The sequence below is a fragment of the Adiantum capillus-veneris genome, chromosome 3, assembly GCF_014529385.1.
Source record: "Adiantum capillus-veneris isolate H3 chromosome 3, ASM1452938v2, whole genome shotgun sequence".
Taxonomy (NCBI): domain Eukaryota; kingdom Viridiplantae; phylum Streptophyta; class Polypodiopsida; order Polypodiales; family Pteridaceae; genus Adiantum; species Adiantum capillus-veneris.
The window spans coordinates 159,462,529-159,478,519 of NC_140933.1; the positions used below are offsets into that span (position 1 = coordinate 159,462,529).

Below are 15,991 nucleotides of genomic sequence, written 5' to 3' on the forward strand. Positions count from 1 at the left end.
ACAGCCGTCCCAAGGGGCAGGACCATCCTCGGCTGCAGGGAGATCTCTTGACAGCTGTAGCGCGAATAGTGTGTCGTGCTCTCTACAGTGGGTGCTCCTCAGTGCAATGTGCATGACAATCTCACTCAAAACAGATTGAAAACAAAGGAACAATAGATAATAACTGAGCTCACGAAGACACAACAACAGACCAGAACATATGACTCGACTATCTCAAAGAACCGATACGGACTCTGGCGTGGCAACACACTCAACTTCAGCCCAGGACTCACAGGTACAATGGGGGTGTCGAGGCTCAAATGTGCAGGGATGGTGAAGACGTGCTGTGTATAGACTCGCCACCTAGACGACGACGTTGGACATATATGAAGAAGATCCACCAACGGCTCATAAATGTCAACCACCTAAGTCTATCTCCAAACTGCGTGGCGGTGGTGACCTGGCCACGATGTCCACTAGACCACGGTCCGTATCCTACCACGTGTCACTGCCAGTCTAGAGAGTCCGTCCAGTGTGAACCAGACCAGACCAACTGTACTAACTGTGTGTCCTGGGAAAGTGACACTGTAGCCTGCTACAGGTTGCCCGCCACTAGATCGCTCACCGTCTCGGTGAGAAGAATACTGAAAAACTGTGAAAAAAACACTAGGTACCGCATCCGTACAACCATGCCTTACATGCCTCCAAAGTGGAGTTAAGAATATTGCACAGCTTCAAACACCTTAAGCCTAGACTAGGCAGGAACCAGTATGGTTGCATAGTCCAAGAATCCAATTGGCAAAACAGAATGAGACTCCACAGCAAAGAGATATGCTCAGTTTGGATTCATCGCATCTTTATCCTTCATAGCCATAGTGAGAGAAAAATGACCTGGTCCATGCTTGCATAAGGTTAAGCTCCATAGTGATGGCAGAACAAAAATCATTAACAGCATCAGGATGGCAACCAGGTGAATGCTTGAAAGCCACAAGGTACAGCGTCTCTTCAGCTTGCTAGTCTGTTGTGATCGGATTACAGAAAGCTACCTCTCCCCCTTTGTGTCTTTCTCCATCTCCTGTGAACATGGAGAAAAAGCCAGAGCCAGAGGGCTGCTTGATTGTTAAATTATAGAAGGTCTTCGTCTCCTCAAGCTGAAGACAAGGGCCTACACACTGTGAAAGTGCCCGGGGAGAGGGTGAGGAGAAGCAGCCAAAGGAGATTTCGGGCCATGTATGGCAAGGGTGAGGGGTGGGTAGGGGGAATGGGGCGAGGGGTGGGTAGGGCAAATAGGGCGAGAGGTGGGTAGGCGGCGAGGTGGCACTAGGTGGGGGTGAGGCCTGGGTAGGGGGGCGAGGGGTGGGTAGGAGGGGCGAGGGGTGGGTAGCGGGACGAGGGGTGGGTAGGCAAGGGCGAGGGGGAGAGGGGGCGAGGGCTGGGTAGGGGCAAGGGGGTGTGGTAGGGGGACGAGGGGTAGGTAGGCAAGGCCGAGGGGGAGAGAGGGGCGAGGGGTGAGTGGATACGGCGATGAGGGTAAGTTGGGGGGGAAAGGGGGGGGTGAGTAGGCAGGGGCGAGGGGCGAGGGGCAAGAGTTGAGCTGGTTAGGGGAGAGGGTGAGTTGGCAGGGGCGAGTGGGATTAGATAGAAGCGAGTTGGGAGAGGGGCGAGTTAGGCAAGGGAGGGGGGGGAGGTGAGTTGGGCAAGGGGGGGGGGGGGGGGGGGGGGGGGGGGGGGGGGGGGGGGGGGGGAGGGCGAGTTGGGAGAAAGAGGAGGGGCGAGTTGGGCACGGGGGGGCGAGAGGATGAGTAGGGGGACTGGAGGCGAGGGCAAGGGAGGGGGTGGGTAGGGGTGAGGGGGAAAAGGGTAGGGGCGAGGGTGAGTTAAGGGGGAGGGGCGGGGGGGGGGGGGGGAGAGAGGGGGCGAGTTGTGAGAGAGGGGGGCACGAGTTGGTGAGGGGGGAACTAGGGGCGAGTTGGGAGAGAGGGGAGGGACGAATTGGGGAGTGGGAAAAGGGGCAAGTTGGGAGGAGAGGGGAAGGGCGAGTTGGGGAGGGGGAAAAGGGGCAAGTTGGGAGGAGAGGGGAAGGGCGAGTTGGGATTAAGGGGGAACTAGGGGCGAGTTGCGAGAGAGGAGAGGGACGAATTGGGAAAGGGGGAGGGGCGAGTTGGGAGAGAGGGGTAGGGGACAAGGGCTGGTGAGGGGGGACGAGGAGGAGGGACTAGGGGCGAGGGCTGGTGAGGGCCGAGAGGGTGTGAGGGGGTGGCACATAGAAAATATACATCTCCACTGCAAGGTTTAGTCGGAAGAATTCGTGTTCCACTGTAGATGAATTCCATGGTCCACTGGCTGAAAGAGGAGATGCTATATAGCGTAGCAACCATGAGCAAGACAACTATCATGAGCAGGGAATTCATCAAGCAGGACGGGCTCTGTGAAGGGAGCTTTGTTTTGGTCAGAGAAGCAGACACCAATGGGGCTGATGTTTGAGGGGGGGTGAACTCCTGTCGAGGAGATTTCTCTCCGCTTTTATGATCCTCCATAGGCTCACCAAATTCAAAGGCTTCCACCAAGGGCGCATCTGGAGTACCTTCTATGACCTTCAACATTTGAGCTGGCTCAAGTGGCTCATTGGGTTTAGTTACTTCTATGACCTTCAACCTTTGAGCTGGCTCAGGTGGCTCATTGGGTTTAGTTACTGTGGAAACATTGGAAGAGGGTGTACCTTCAGGTAAAGAGTAAATAGAGACTCCATAACAGGGCATAGATTTGATAGCATCCAACCACTCCAACAGATCCTCGTCTGACCCGTCAGGCGGAGTAGGCTGTTCCAATTCTAAGCTGGTTGCTAGGGACAAAGAACTATGTTGCACAACGGGATCCATGCCTCCTTCTAGGCGCATGGGTTGCATCTGGGAGCCAGGAGTATGTATCCACATGGCATCGTTTCCCCAATCATGAAAGTGCTTTAGTGTGTCACAGCCATGTTCTACCAATGAGCAAGGGAAATCCGCCCTCTTGTAACAGACTTGGACACTCCAAGTCAAGAATCGACCACGACAGCACCAAATAACCACTTCAAAACAGTTCAGAATTCACAAGAGATTTGCACTGGCCCGCCGACGGAGTTTCGTGCCTAGAGATATTGGCCCCAAAGACTGGCGCCACTTTCTGTTTTTCTTTTTGTATTAATCTGAGTTCAAAGTCCAAGAGTGGTTGGGTCTCACTCTAAGACTCTGCGTCCAAATGCTCTACAGAGTCAAGAGTCCAAACCACTTATTTATTTGTTTACAAGGGATGCCAAAATCAGAGCCCCAAAAGCTTAAAATCCAAAAGCCTAAAAATAAAGCAAAGGCTCTTTCTCTCACAAGCTCTCTTGAGCCCATCAAAATAAAGCAAAAATAGGCCTTTTTCAATTGCATAGAATAAAAAGCTGCCCAAAAATTTGCATAGCTTTTACCCAGCACAAAAGCTGTCGTACAATCCATCGTAAAACGCACCGCGTTTTTCAGAATCTTCCGTACAGTGCCACGTCAGCATCTGGCTGTTTTCCCTGCCACCTTTTAGGGTTAGGGTTAGGGTTAGGGTTTTCAACAGTTTAGGGTTAGCCACGTCATCACTTTGTGACACCACTTGTGGAAGACGAATCACAACAAAATCCAAACTAAAAGTGAAATCTTGTACCTGCAGAGGCACCTTTTCCACTATGTCCACAAGGTATACTGTCCTCTGGCCGGCCAATGTTACTGTGAAGGGGGCAGGTTGAGTAGGCTGTAGGCCTAAAGGCATCATAGTGAACTCAGGCATCATATTGATGCCAAATCCACCATCAAAAATTACTCGTGAAAATTGTTGCCCCAAGACGGACACTGTCAGGCGAGGGCTTCTATAATCAGTGAGGGGAGCAGCGGGATTGGATATCATATAGGACTCAGATGGTCGCACCGGGAGATGCCCGTCACTAGGACTTGCTCCGGGGTAAAGTGACTGAATAACAGCAAGGGTGTCACTGCTAAAACTCGCATCTAGTCGCAGCATGTCATAGAGGGACACTTGTTGGAAGGTGTTCTTCAAGACTGTCTCTGTTGTAAGCTTTTCCTGTTCTACCAACGGATCCTCTGGTACCTTGCTCTTCTGTAGATCGGAAACTGCTTCCAAGAAAGCTTCATCAATATCGAAGAGCAAAGGTTTGGATTCTTTCATGGCACTGGGGGATGGCTTGTTAACAGCTGAAGGCAGGGTATCCACTGGTGTGAGAATGTGTGGGGGAGTTGAACTTGCTAGAATGCTAAGACCGAGAGCGGCTCTCTGGGCCCGGGTGAGGACGCCCGCTGGCTCGTTTACCAATTGCAACTTCTCATGAGTGGTAACCACATGGGCGGAAGGGGGTGGTTGAGGAGTGGGGCTCATAGCTATCAAATTGAGCTTGGGAAAGGTAAACTCATTTTGGCTTTGATTTGGGTTCGCAGCCGTGGATGTACGAAGTTTAGGGCAATCTTTACTATAGTGATCCTTCGTTTCAGGGCAATGACGGCAGGGAGGGTACCCTTCGGGCAAAGGGCATTTGCTTTGGTAATGACCATATTCCCCGCATCTGTAGCACAAAATGGGCCGATTCAATGGACGAGTCGAAGGACGAGGTGGTCCTTGCTCCATGGAGTTAGAGGTGGAGGCATAGAAGCTTTGAGGTGGGAAGGGAGCATGGGTGTGATAAAAGCTCTGAGGGGGAAAAGTGCTCTGCATACCTTGCATAGGAGGGGCAGACAATAAAGGTGGCATATGGTGTGGATGTCCACAGGGAGAGACCATGTTGGATGCAAGTGTTGGCCCTTGTTGAAGAGTAGGACCAAGACTTTGTTGTATTTGTCGCAATCCCTTGAGGTAGTAGCAGTTCTTGTCCTCATGCCCAAACTTTTCGCAGAAGTGGCAATAAGCCCGAAGGGGACAGTCCCGTGGAGAGTGTCCTGGAGAGCGACATGAGCTGCACCAAACCATAGCTTTAGTCTCCTGCTGAGACCGAAGCTCTTCTAGCTCTCTCTTGATTTGATCAAAAGCCTCGTGATGTGGGGGCTTCTCCTGTTTGAGAGAGATTGATTTCTCCTCTTAAAGAGCTCGCTGTAAGTTTAGGGCTTCCAATTCCCTGTGTAAAGAAGTTAACGGATCAGAAGAATTTTCTGAAAACGATGAGGTGGTCTCTACCTGAATGGAGTTGGTGAGCAGCTTCCTAGCTCCCTCTTTCCTAGTAGCAGCCGCGACAAACTCCTCCAGAGTTGCGTCAGGTCGGAGACTCTCTCGGAGTTTTTGCAGGGAAGTTTTAGGAAGAGCCTTCTCCACCCACTTCTTAATCATAAATTCCCCTGGTTGTTGAGGAAGCTTGGCAACCAGAGAGTTGGTTTTAGCCATGAGTTCTGCAAAAGTCACCTATGGCTGGAGCACCATGTTGGCCAACTCGTCCAAAACCTTTTCTTGGTAGTCGCCTGGCCTGAATGCTGCACAGAACTGTTGTCGTAAAGTGGTCCAAGTCACAAAGTGGTCTCTGCAAACTGACTGTACCACTTGTCTGCTAAACCATCTAAGGTAGATGGGAAGAGTACTAAGTAGGCATCTTCTCGGTTGAGGCCACGACCTCTGCAGAAAGAAACAAACCTCCGGGCATGGTCGTCGGCATCCTCTGAGGAGAGACCCTTGAAAGTCGGAAACTTAATATTCACCTTAGCTAGAACGCTTGTGAGCCCCTCCATGGCTATTTATTTGTGCAATAGCTTGTTGCACTAGAGCCTGCTGTAACACAGGGGATAAGAAGTTTATTGATTTCGGTGACTGGGGAGATGTAGAACTTGTTGAGGGAATGGAGGTAGCTATAGGGGAAGGTAGGGGTACTAGAGCTGGTAGACTTCTACTTGGCACGAAGGGTTGACGTTTCCTATGGTAGTACTTCAGAGGACTGAGTAATGGGCTTTGTCGCTCTTTTGACTACCTTGTATGTGTCATGCAGTAACCAAAAGCCACACAAGCCTTGAGCATGAAGACCTTGTACTTGTTGTAACTTGTTGAAAACTCGTCCAATCGCCACTAGACCAAGGCGAGTGACTGGACCACCTCGCTGGACCAGGGACGAGGAAGGACTAGACTAGGACGAGAGCTGGGTCAGCTAGAGTAAGTTGTCCAAGACAAACCAACAGGCTGCACTAGCAAGGCGAAGCTAGGTAGAACCCAGCTAGCTCCTCGATTTGCACTTCAACAGAGAGTGAGACTTCAGTTGAGGTCCCACTGTGATCGCCAAAATGAGAGCACCTGTAGCGCGAATAGTGTGTCGTGCTCTCTACAATCGGTGCTCCTCAGTGCAATGTGTGTGACAATCTCACTCAAAACAAACTGAAAACAAACGAACAATAGATAACAACTTAGCTCGCAGAGAGACAACAACAGACCACAACATATGACTCGACTATCTCAAAGAACCGATACAGACTCTGGCGTGGCAGCACACTCAGCTCCAGCCCAGGACTCACACGTACAATGGGGTGTCGAGACTCAGAGGTGCAGGGATGGTGAAGGCATGTTGTGTGTATAGACTCACTACCTAGTCGACGACGCTGGACATATATGAAGAAAATCCACCAACGGCTCATAAATGTTAGCCACCTAAGTCTATCTCCAAACTACGTGGCGGTGGTGACCTAGCCACGATGTCCACTAGACCACCGTCCGTATTTTGCCACGTGTCACTGCCAGCCCAGAGAGTCCTTCCATTGTGAACCAGACCAGACCAACTGTACTAACTGTGTGTCCTGTGAAAGTGACACTGTAGCCTGCTACAACAGCGCTTTTGCCACGAGTCGCTTGGCGAGAGAGGAGAGCCTTTCTTGCGTACCCCCATTCTGGTGCCCCCTTTGCAGTAGTTCCTCGTGGACTGACGAGCTTCAACATTCGTCGTCGTTGAGATTTCTTTGCCTACGACTTTACATGGTTTCTCGACGACCCCTCACCAAACTTTGAGGCAGCTTGCTTCAGAGTACATGTATTGTTCCATGCAGCTAGAGGGATAGAGGCCCTGAACTCAGCGGTTGGCTTCTCTTTTCCCCTATGCAGCAGGGACCAACCTAAGTGGACTTTAGACTCAGTGTTGGAGTGGCTGCAGGCACAGGCCCTCGAGTTCTCTCATCACATGGGAGACCTAGGGGTTACAGACTTGGTTCAGACTCTGTGGCTGTTGGCCAAGTTTTCAGTGATGCCTCTAGACTCAGTAGGATGTAGACACATTGTGGTTCACTTCTTTGTTGACACGCAGAGCCGGCCATGCTATGTACACATACATGAGGACTCCTGGACCGAGGAGGTTGCCTTGTGCACGGCTCGTTCTTCTTGGGCTTGGGCTAGACACTCTTTGCAGTCACGCCTATCTAGGGGATGCTCGGATGCGGATTACTCCCCATCCAAGCCTGCCTCGAAGATAGCATGGTTAGCTGATGTTGCAGCATCAATTCTATCTCGCTCCCCATGAGGATCGTCTCATGGAACGTGCAGGGATTAGGTGGGCCCCAGTTTCAGCGCTAGAGGGGCCGACTTCGTCAGGAGCTTCAGCGATGCCTTGGGAGGAGAGGTTGACCTTCTTATGCTACAAGAGCATCATTTGTGTGAGAGCCGCATTAGATGATGTGGTCAGCTTTTGCGTGGGCAGTATGAGACTGCATTTGGACCTGGTGGCATCCACGGAGGGGTATGTATGCCTATTGCGGACTCTTGGCAGCAAGCCATTGTGGACACAAGGATTATTTAGGGTTGCCTCTTGGGCTTCCTGAACATCTATGCGCCCAATGTGGCGAGTGCACATGCAGAGTTTTGGCCTCACATTGTAGAGACTCTGCCTGCGGCATGGCAATGGTGCATTGGGGGTGACTTCAACCTGTTGGAGGACCCCTCTAACAGGATTGGAGGTAGCCATACTACTGTGCATGGAGTTGAGTTGGCAGCTTGGGAGAGGTTATATATGACTCTGCGGGTTTCGGATGTGTGGCAGCATGCTAGTTTTGTGAGGCCCCCGGACAGCCTCTGGCCTTCTCTCGTTCGGACCGCAGAGTGGGAGGAGTGAATCTATCTTGGAATAGATCGCTTCTACACTAGTGACCACTTCTGTGACTTGGGTGGGACAGTTTGCATTCTGGCTGGGACTTCTTTTTCGGACCACCCACCAGTGATCCTCACAGTGATAGATAAACAGAGGAGGGGGAGCACGATGCTACGCATCCCTGAGAGGGTCTTGCTAGACTCTGCGCTTAGAGAGCAAGTGGTGGCTCTTTGGAGAGAGGGCGTAGACATGCAGGACTCTCTTGCTAACAGAGTGGCCTCTGGACGTGCTCAGCTTAGTCGGCCATTTCTTTAGGAGTCTAGAGTCCGCCTGGCTGCAGCGAGAGAAGAGGAGCAGCCTCTCCGACAGGGCATGGCTTCCTTGTATAGGATGTAGGAGCAGCATCCAGACAGTCCCTAGTTGGAGGAGCAGTTGCAGCAAGCTCGCCACGATCTTGCCAGCACATAGGAGAGGCACCATGAGTTTGCTTTCCATCAACAGGCATCTTAGTGGACCCAGCTTGGTGACAGAGTGACAGGGGCTTTCTTTGAGACAGTGGGACCCCGACATGCGCATGCCAGGGTCAGCCAATTGAGGAGGCCTGATAGGTCAATTTTTTCAGAGCCAGAGGACATACGCGCAATTGCTACTCACTTTTGCCGTGACCTGCTGTTAGGAGAGCCTCAGTCAAAGCGTCAGGATGCATGCAGAGAGCAGGTTTGGGCACAGATCCCTTGTCTTGTGACTGAGGAGATGCGCTAGAGGCTTGCGTTGCCTCTTCAGCTAGAGGAGCTCCACACGGCCCTCAAAGCACTTTCCTGTGGTAGTTGTCCAGGTGAGGATGGTTTGACTCCAAGCTTTTTCTTAGAGTACTGGGACTTGCTTGGCTCAGATCTCTGTAGTGCTTTTCAGTACATTTTACACACAGGAGAGATACCTGACAGCATGAGTGAGGGCTTGATTTACCTCAGTCCCAAGGAGGGTGGCTCCTTGGATGAGATTCGACAGTGGCGGCCTATCACCATCCCCAATTCATCCTACAAAATTCTTGCCAAGGCTCTGAGTTTGAGGATTCAGCCACTTCTAGAGAGCATTATACATGGGACTCAGATAGGTTTTGTCAAGGAGCATAGTATCCTTGACAACATCTTTACTTTTTGGGAGGCATCTGCCCTCGCGCGCCTTCGTGGTGAGGATCTGGTGATTTTTCTTCTCGATTTTGAGAAGGCCTACGATAGGGTTGACTAGGATTTTTGGAGGACACTCTACGCAGGATGGGCTTCACAGATGCCTGGATCAAAGGTGTGTCAGCTCTTTACAGACGGGCACATAGTCAGGTACTTTCGGCAGGTAGTAGAGGAGATCGTTTCATGCTCACACGTTCGGTCAAATAGGCTACCCTCTTGCCCCCTTCCTCTGTCTATTCTATGCTGAGGCGATGAGCAGATTTTGGTTTCACAGCAGGTTGGTCTATGTGGCTTAGCGCTCCCTATTCGGAGCGACGAGGTACTTGATGCTGAGTTTGCACATGACTCAGCTTTGTACTTGGAGGGCCAGGAGGCCAACCTTCACAGGTGTGAGTAGGCTCTTGAGACTTTTTGTTGTGCATCAGGCGCACTGATCAACTGGAGAAAGAGAGTGGCTTTCTCGGCTGGTAGTGCTCCTATGCCTGATTGGCTCCCAGGGAGGGTTTCAGATGGATTCCCCCAGGGACTGCAGTCCGATACTTGGGCTATCAGGTTGGCTTGGACTTGTCTCCTGGAGGAAGCTCTTACATTGGAGCTCCGCAGGACTTTCTCTGGCAGGCAAAGTTGTAGTGGCGAACCCGGTGTTGTTGGCTACTATGTGGTACACCACATCTCGTTGGATCTTTTCGAGTTCTTGCATCAGCCAGGTAGAGAGGCTGATCAGGAATTTCCTTTGGTCAGGACGAGACACTCAGATCGCCCAGGACAAAGTGGCCTGGCAGATCATCACTCTACCTTGTTCCCAGGGGGGGGTTGGGGATCATAGACCCAGCACAGCAGAGCAGAGCCCTTCTTGGGAAGTTTGTTGTCAGAGGATTGCTTCCAAGGAAGGAGCCCTGGAAGGACTTTTTACTTCGGCGATGACTGGCTACAGTTCTTAGGCTTGTCAGAGGAGCTTCAAAGCATCCAGCTACAGGAATGAGAGGGGTGCAGAGCATGTGTCACGACATCACAGAGGCAGTACCAGCTGAGTGGCTCACACCTCTCGAGTCAACAGCGCCAAAATGGATGGGGGCCTTCACGAGACTGGAGGTCCTCATCGTAGTTTGGGCTTGCTCAGAGATTGTACCCTCCCAATTTTTTGAGCTACAAGGTAAGGGTCGTTTACGCCGAGTTTCAATAGAGGCCCGTAGGTGGCAAAGTGCTGTTTTCAGAGTATCCAAGTTGGGGGCATTTGTGGAAGGACTTATGTCACAGATCCTAACCCAGCAGCTCTTGAGACTAGCCACTGGAGGCTATGGGCTTGGAAGAGCTGTCCACAGGCACGAGTGCAGTGGGATCCCGGAGAGTGGTTTTGGAGGGACCCTTTTCAACTAGGACGTCACATACTGGCAGCACGGAGAGAGGCTCGTCCTGCTGTAGCACCTCATTGGCAGGAGGAGGGTCTCACAACTAAGTTCTTGTCAGCTTTTTGGACGAGGTTGTGGGACGCCAGACAGCGGCAGCGAGTCACTTTGTTTCAGTGGCTGGTTGCACATAGAGCTACAGCAGTGGGGAGCTGGCTTGTACATAGTGGTCTCTCGGCAGCATGCGCAGTTTGTGACCATCCTGTGGAAAGTCAACGCCATTTTTTGTGGGACTGTCCCATGGCACAACAGGTTTGTCTTCGTGTCCTTTGGCTGATGCCTGCTCTTTCCACAACACGGCAGTACACATGAGAGGCAGCTGCTTGGTCCACTCTCACGGGCCCGGAACTACAGTTTGAGCTATTCTCCACCAGTAGGATGATAGTGATGCAAGGGGGTCGACCTACACTCTAGCCTGCTACAAAGCTTACTCCACAGGAGTGGTGCAGTGAGAGAGAGGAGTGTTGGGAGCTCATCTGCGGCTGTCTGCGGCCTGACACTCTGGTTCATCTAACGGACCCCCTGCTTCAGCATCTTTGAGGCTCGCCCTGTACCACCAGCAAAGACAATTCGAGACCTTTGGCTAGAGCTGATCCATACTCTCAGGGGACGGTTCGAGAGACTCCAAGGCAGCTCCGACCGCATGCGGGAGCGTAGAGAGGCTTTCCTTCCACTCTGGCGCCCTAAGCCTTTCTTCACGATGGTTCAGGGTGTGCTCAGATGGCACTACCGTCCACTTGTGTGGCTTTTCCCTCCTCCCATCTCCTGATTTAGCCTCATTGTACTTATGTTGTTTTTTCATTGGGAGAGTCTTCCCTTATAATTGTTGTAGCCCTCTCTAGTAGAGGTTATGGGCAGTTTCATTAACTAATAGAAGGATCTTTTTCTCGGAAAAAAAAAAAATCGGGGCAAATCTGTACCCGTTGTATGTCTTTGTTCTGTCAAGAAGTTAATGAAGAGACCTTTTTTCTTACATAATCTATGCATACTCTAACTCCACCCATAAATTTTCTCCTTTATCCTCTCAAGATCAAAGTCGTTTACAGTTCTTACAGCAGTTTCCTGATTGTTTTGAAGAACCCTCGTCTGAGGTATTGCCCCCAGTATGCCTTGAAGATCATGAAATTCCACATATTCCTGGGTCTGCCCCTCCCACTTGTGCGCCTTACCACCACAATACAGCACAACAAGATGAAAATTTCAGCCAGATCATTGAGTTATTGAATAAGGGAAATATTCAACCAAGCTCTTTGCCGTATTGTTCCCTAGTCCTCTTAGGATGGTTCCTAACGCATGTGTATTGATTATCGTACCTTGAACAAGCTCACAATTAAGAACCCACGTATCGACTTCAGGGATCATTTTACTTCAGTCGTATAGATATGAAGAGTGGTTATGATCAGATTCGCATCAAGCAAGCCGATGTACCAAAGACAACTTTTTGTACCACTTTCACGCTCTATGAATTTTTGGTCATACCTTTTGGATTGACAAATGCCCCCACCACCTTCAATCCCATGATGGAGCGTATTTTCAGGAAACACTGACTTTGTCGGCACTTTCTTCGGCAATTTGATTATCTTCTCTAACGCCATGAGGCATCCATACACTGTCCGCGTTTTGCAAAGGTCAAGTGGCACTTTGGCTACACTACTTTTTGCTAGTTTTTCAGACAAGCTATTTTGAGAGTTTTTAGGATGCCTCTCTTTTGGGCTCACTACTTTTCAAGAACCTTTATAAGTGTGCCTTGGGAGAGCCTCTGGCAGATCAATGTGTGACCCCTTTGGGTAGATCAATGTGTGGTCACACAGAGAAAAGGACCCTCCCCGACAATAGTCCTTTTTTGTTATCAATATAAAAAGAAGCATCGAAAGGTCGTGTCAAGTCACTGAAGAATAGCAGATCCCGGCCGAGGGGCCTAAACCCTAAGTGAAGAAGCAGAAGCAGCAAAAGAAGTTTTACCAACTTGCAAAGTCTTGCCGAGTGGCCTATTTTTAAAGAAGAATTCCCACCAACTTATGGGACCCCGTCCGATGGGGCCTAAGTGACCTAAAGGCATTAAAATTAAAGCGGGACCAACACACGCTCACACACACAAAGCGTAAAAACCGATGACGTGGCAACCTGTACGAAATCCCGGATTTCGCGCTGACGTGTTGATGTGGCAATTGTACAGACGTCCGCAATTCGCGCAAGGACAACTGTACGGGTTTTCGCAAAATGTGCTGGCAGCTTTTGGCGCTAGTGCTTTTGGGACCATTTTCTTTTGAGTTTGACTGCTTTTCAAGGCCAAGGGCCTTTAAATATGTGCAAAGGGCTCATTCTCTGGCATGCTTCAATGTGAAGGTGCAGGGATTGGAGTACCGACATTATACTTAGTTGAAGCAATATAAAGAAATACCAAAAGGGGCGCCAAGGTTTGGGGCCAATACTCTCTGGGGTGAAATTCCACCACTCCGTGTCGTGTGCGCTCTCTCTCTCTCTCTCTCTCTCTCTCTCTCTCTCTCTCTCTCTCTCTCTCTCTCTCTCTCTCTCTCTCTCAGTTCAGTTGTTATTGAAGTGCTAAAGTCTGTTCACTCTGTTCTTTTCCGTTGGCACATGGTGCCCATCTCGTGCATGCTAGACTTTGGGGCCAGTGCATCTGAAAGCAGAACTCCGCTGCTTCCTGTCTCGACTACTTTGAGATTTGAAGTTCAAGTGTTAAAGTTTCTCATCTGTTCGTGTGTGTTGCTGAGGATTTTCCGTCTTGTCAATGCCTAGCCAGTTACAAGTCGGTCCTCATGCTCATTCCCTTCCATGCTCTCCACTTTTGGATTTGGCATCTTCCATTCAAGCTCCCTCCCCCCTTCTACACCATTGGTCCTCATGCTCCCTTCCTTCCACGCTCTCCACTCTCTAGATCTAGCCTCTCCCTTTCAAGCTCCCCCTTCTCCACCAACAGCCCTCATGCTCCCTCCCTTCCATGCTCTCCACTCTCTTGATCTAGCCTCTTCCATTCAAGATCCCTTCTCTTCTACACCTCTCAAGCTCTCTCCATTCTTCATCATAATGGCACCCCCTCTAAACGAAGCTTTGCCTTTTGTTTCCATTGGTTCCACCACAGTGGAATCTTCCATTCCACCAGCATCAAAGAGGAGCAAGTTAAGTAGTATCGACGGATTGCTCAAGCTATGGGTGTTGTTTGGGGCTCCATTATCAGTCTCAAAGAGGAGCTAAGGCAAGTGAGGAGCTATGGATGCATGCACCACCATTGAGTCTAATCTCTCTTTCATGTGCTGCACATCGATCCTTCTGATGCACAAGTAATGACTTGTGGAGGCACCCTATTTGTGGCTGGGTCATAATGATATGGTGACAACACATCCATCTACTTACCATAGTGGTCGAGTTGTCTAAATCAGGTCTCTTATATGGCAGCAATAGCATAAACAGCTAAAACTTCAATGACAACTCTGGTATTAAATCATATTAATTCCAATAAAAAGCAAAAAAGAGAGATCTCTAACTAGCCATCCTTACTTAAGCTCAAATGAGTTGGGCTCAAATTCTTCAGTGAGTGTGGTTGGCATCTTATCGGAGCTTAGATATGATTAAGAGAGCCCATTCTCTCTAGTACTTCACAGCCCAAATTATAACTCAAGCTTCCTTTTTTGCTGATAATGTATGGATGACATAGCCACCAAAGACATCTCTTAGATTTATAAGTGACTAATCTTCCTTCTCACCAGAATATGATCCACATAGCTTCCAAGTAAATGCATTTCTTTTGACGAGCCTATTGCAACAGTGTTGTTTTTGTACAAGAATAAGGAAGCTCAACATTCCATAATATAGTTGCACTGTCTAATGGAACCAAGCTCAGACTAAAGAGGCCATTTTATGATTATGTAAATCCTAATTCAGTGATAATGTTTCTCACGTGTCTTTAAACGAGACAACACAAGCTTTTGAGGTGTCTAAACAAAGCCGAAGAGTCCTTCAAGTTTTTTTTCGTTTATACTCGAGTAATTTTGTTCATTCTACCTGAAAACCATTATGTGCCCTCAAGTACATGAAATAACTGTGTTTGAATAGTCAAGTGGACAAGTTAAATACAAATCAAATGCACACACCTTGGAGCTTTTGTCGAGTCCAGCTTTGCATCAGCCTCACTGTTTACGAACTAATACAAAGAGAGCGTATAAGTAAAATCTCACACTCATATGTTTGATAAATTTTTCATGTCACTTGATTGCAAAATAATTTCTTTATATTTTCCCGTGTCATGGGGGCGGGCGTAGAGAGAGAGAGAGAGAGAGAGAGAGAGAGAGAGAGAGAGAGAGAGAGAGAGAGATTTCTAAGTCTATTAGAGGCCGAAGTTGGCTTATGAGACAAATCAAATGAACATGTGTATGTCCTCCATCTATCAGGCAAGGACAAAATTACAAAGTGGCAAAATGTGGTCATGTGGTACGGGGGGAGGGGGTGATTGATGGGGTATGAGGGAGGCTCGGATACAAGATACATTGGGGGGGTGGGCGGGAGCTCTATCTCTAGGAGGTATGGTGCACATCTACATGCTCACAGAAGTACAATCATGAAGTGCATCAAGATAACTAGCTCCATCCTATCTAAACCTGGGGGTATAATATCTAATACATGGGTGGGTGTGGTGTAAGGGATGCACGTATAATCACGGGTGGGCCTGCCAGCATCTGAGAAAATCTCTCTTGGGCTGCCTGGTGGTGGCGAGTTTGGATCTCTTGGATCTGTATGTGATGGAGTCTCGGAGATCTATATCTTGGAGCTTGGGGGCATCTCCTAGCTCTCACTGTCTCAGCTTGGTGTAGGGTCCCCCTCTCTATGTCTTTGTGACTGGTGGCAGTAGGATTGTGATCCTCTGGAAGAAATCTGTAAGCCATGATTGTCTACCACCCTCTGGTGCTGCTATAGATGCCAGTAATGTCTCTCTATGTCTATGTATCTCCACTAAAAAAATGGGCAAATTGGCGCTGATCTCTAGATTCCATGATCTGTCGTAGGGTGGGCTGTCCTGTAAAAATAGCCTCGTGTCTATCTCTGATACTCTCATATGCTACAAAGTGCTCCTCGTCCTCAGTCACCCTCTCTGTGCAAAGCTTGCAGAACTTCTCAACTCGGGGGATATGAGCAGCTCTTCATGTCTCTATCTCTAGCCGGTGTGATGATACTCGGAGCTGACCTATCGCCACTCGTGCACTATGTGGCATGTATGTGTTCATGTAGCGCGGTCTCTAAATGAACCCCTCGTCCACCATGGTCAAGAAGTGCTTACTGTAATACAACATCTTTGAGGGAAGAGGATGTCTAGGGACGATCCATGTCTCTATGATGTAGAG

At 49.6% G+C, this 15,991-nt stretch overlaps 1 protein-coding gene across 4 annotated transcripts in view; it reads right to left on the reverse strand.

The window, feature by feature from the left end:
• The window catches only part of LOC147462061 (uncharacterized), a 139,536-nt gene that overhangs the window by 78,517 nt on the left and 45,028 nt on the right, over positions 1 to 15,991 (reverse strand). For all 4 annotated transcript variants that reach the window (XM_086509507.1, XM_086509509.1, XM_086509508.1 and 1 more), the window contains one exon: positions 14,747 to 14,796. In XM_086509507.1, the coding sequence (XP_086365633.1) occupies positions 14,747 to 14,796 (50 nt within the window). The remainder of the gene's footprint in view (positions 1 to 14,746; positions 14,797 to 15,991) is intronic.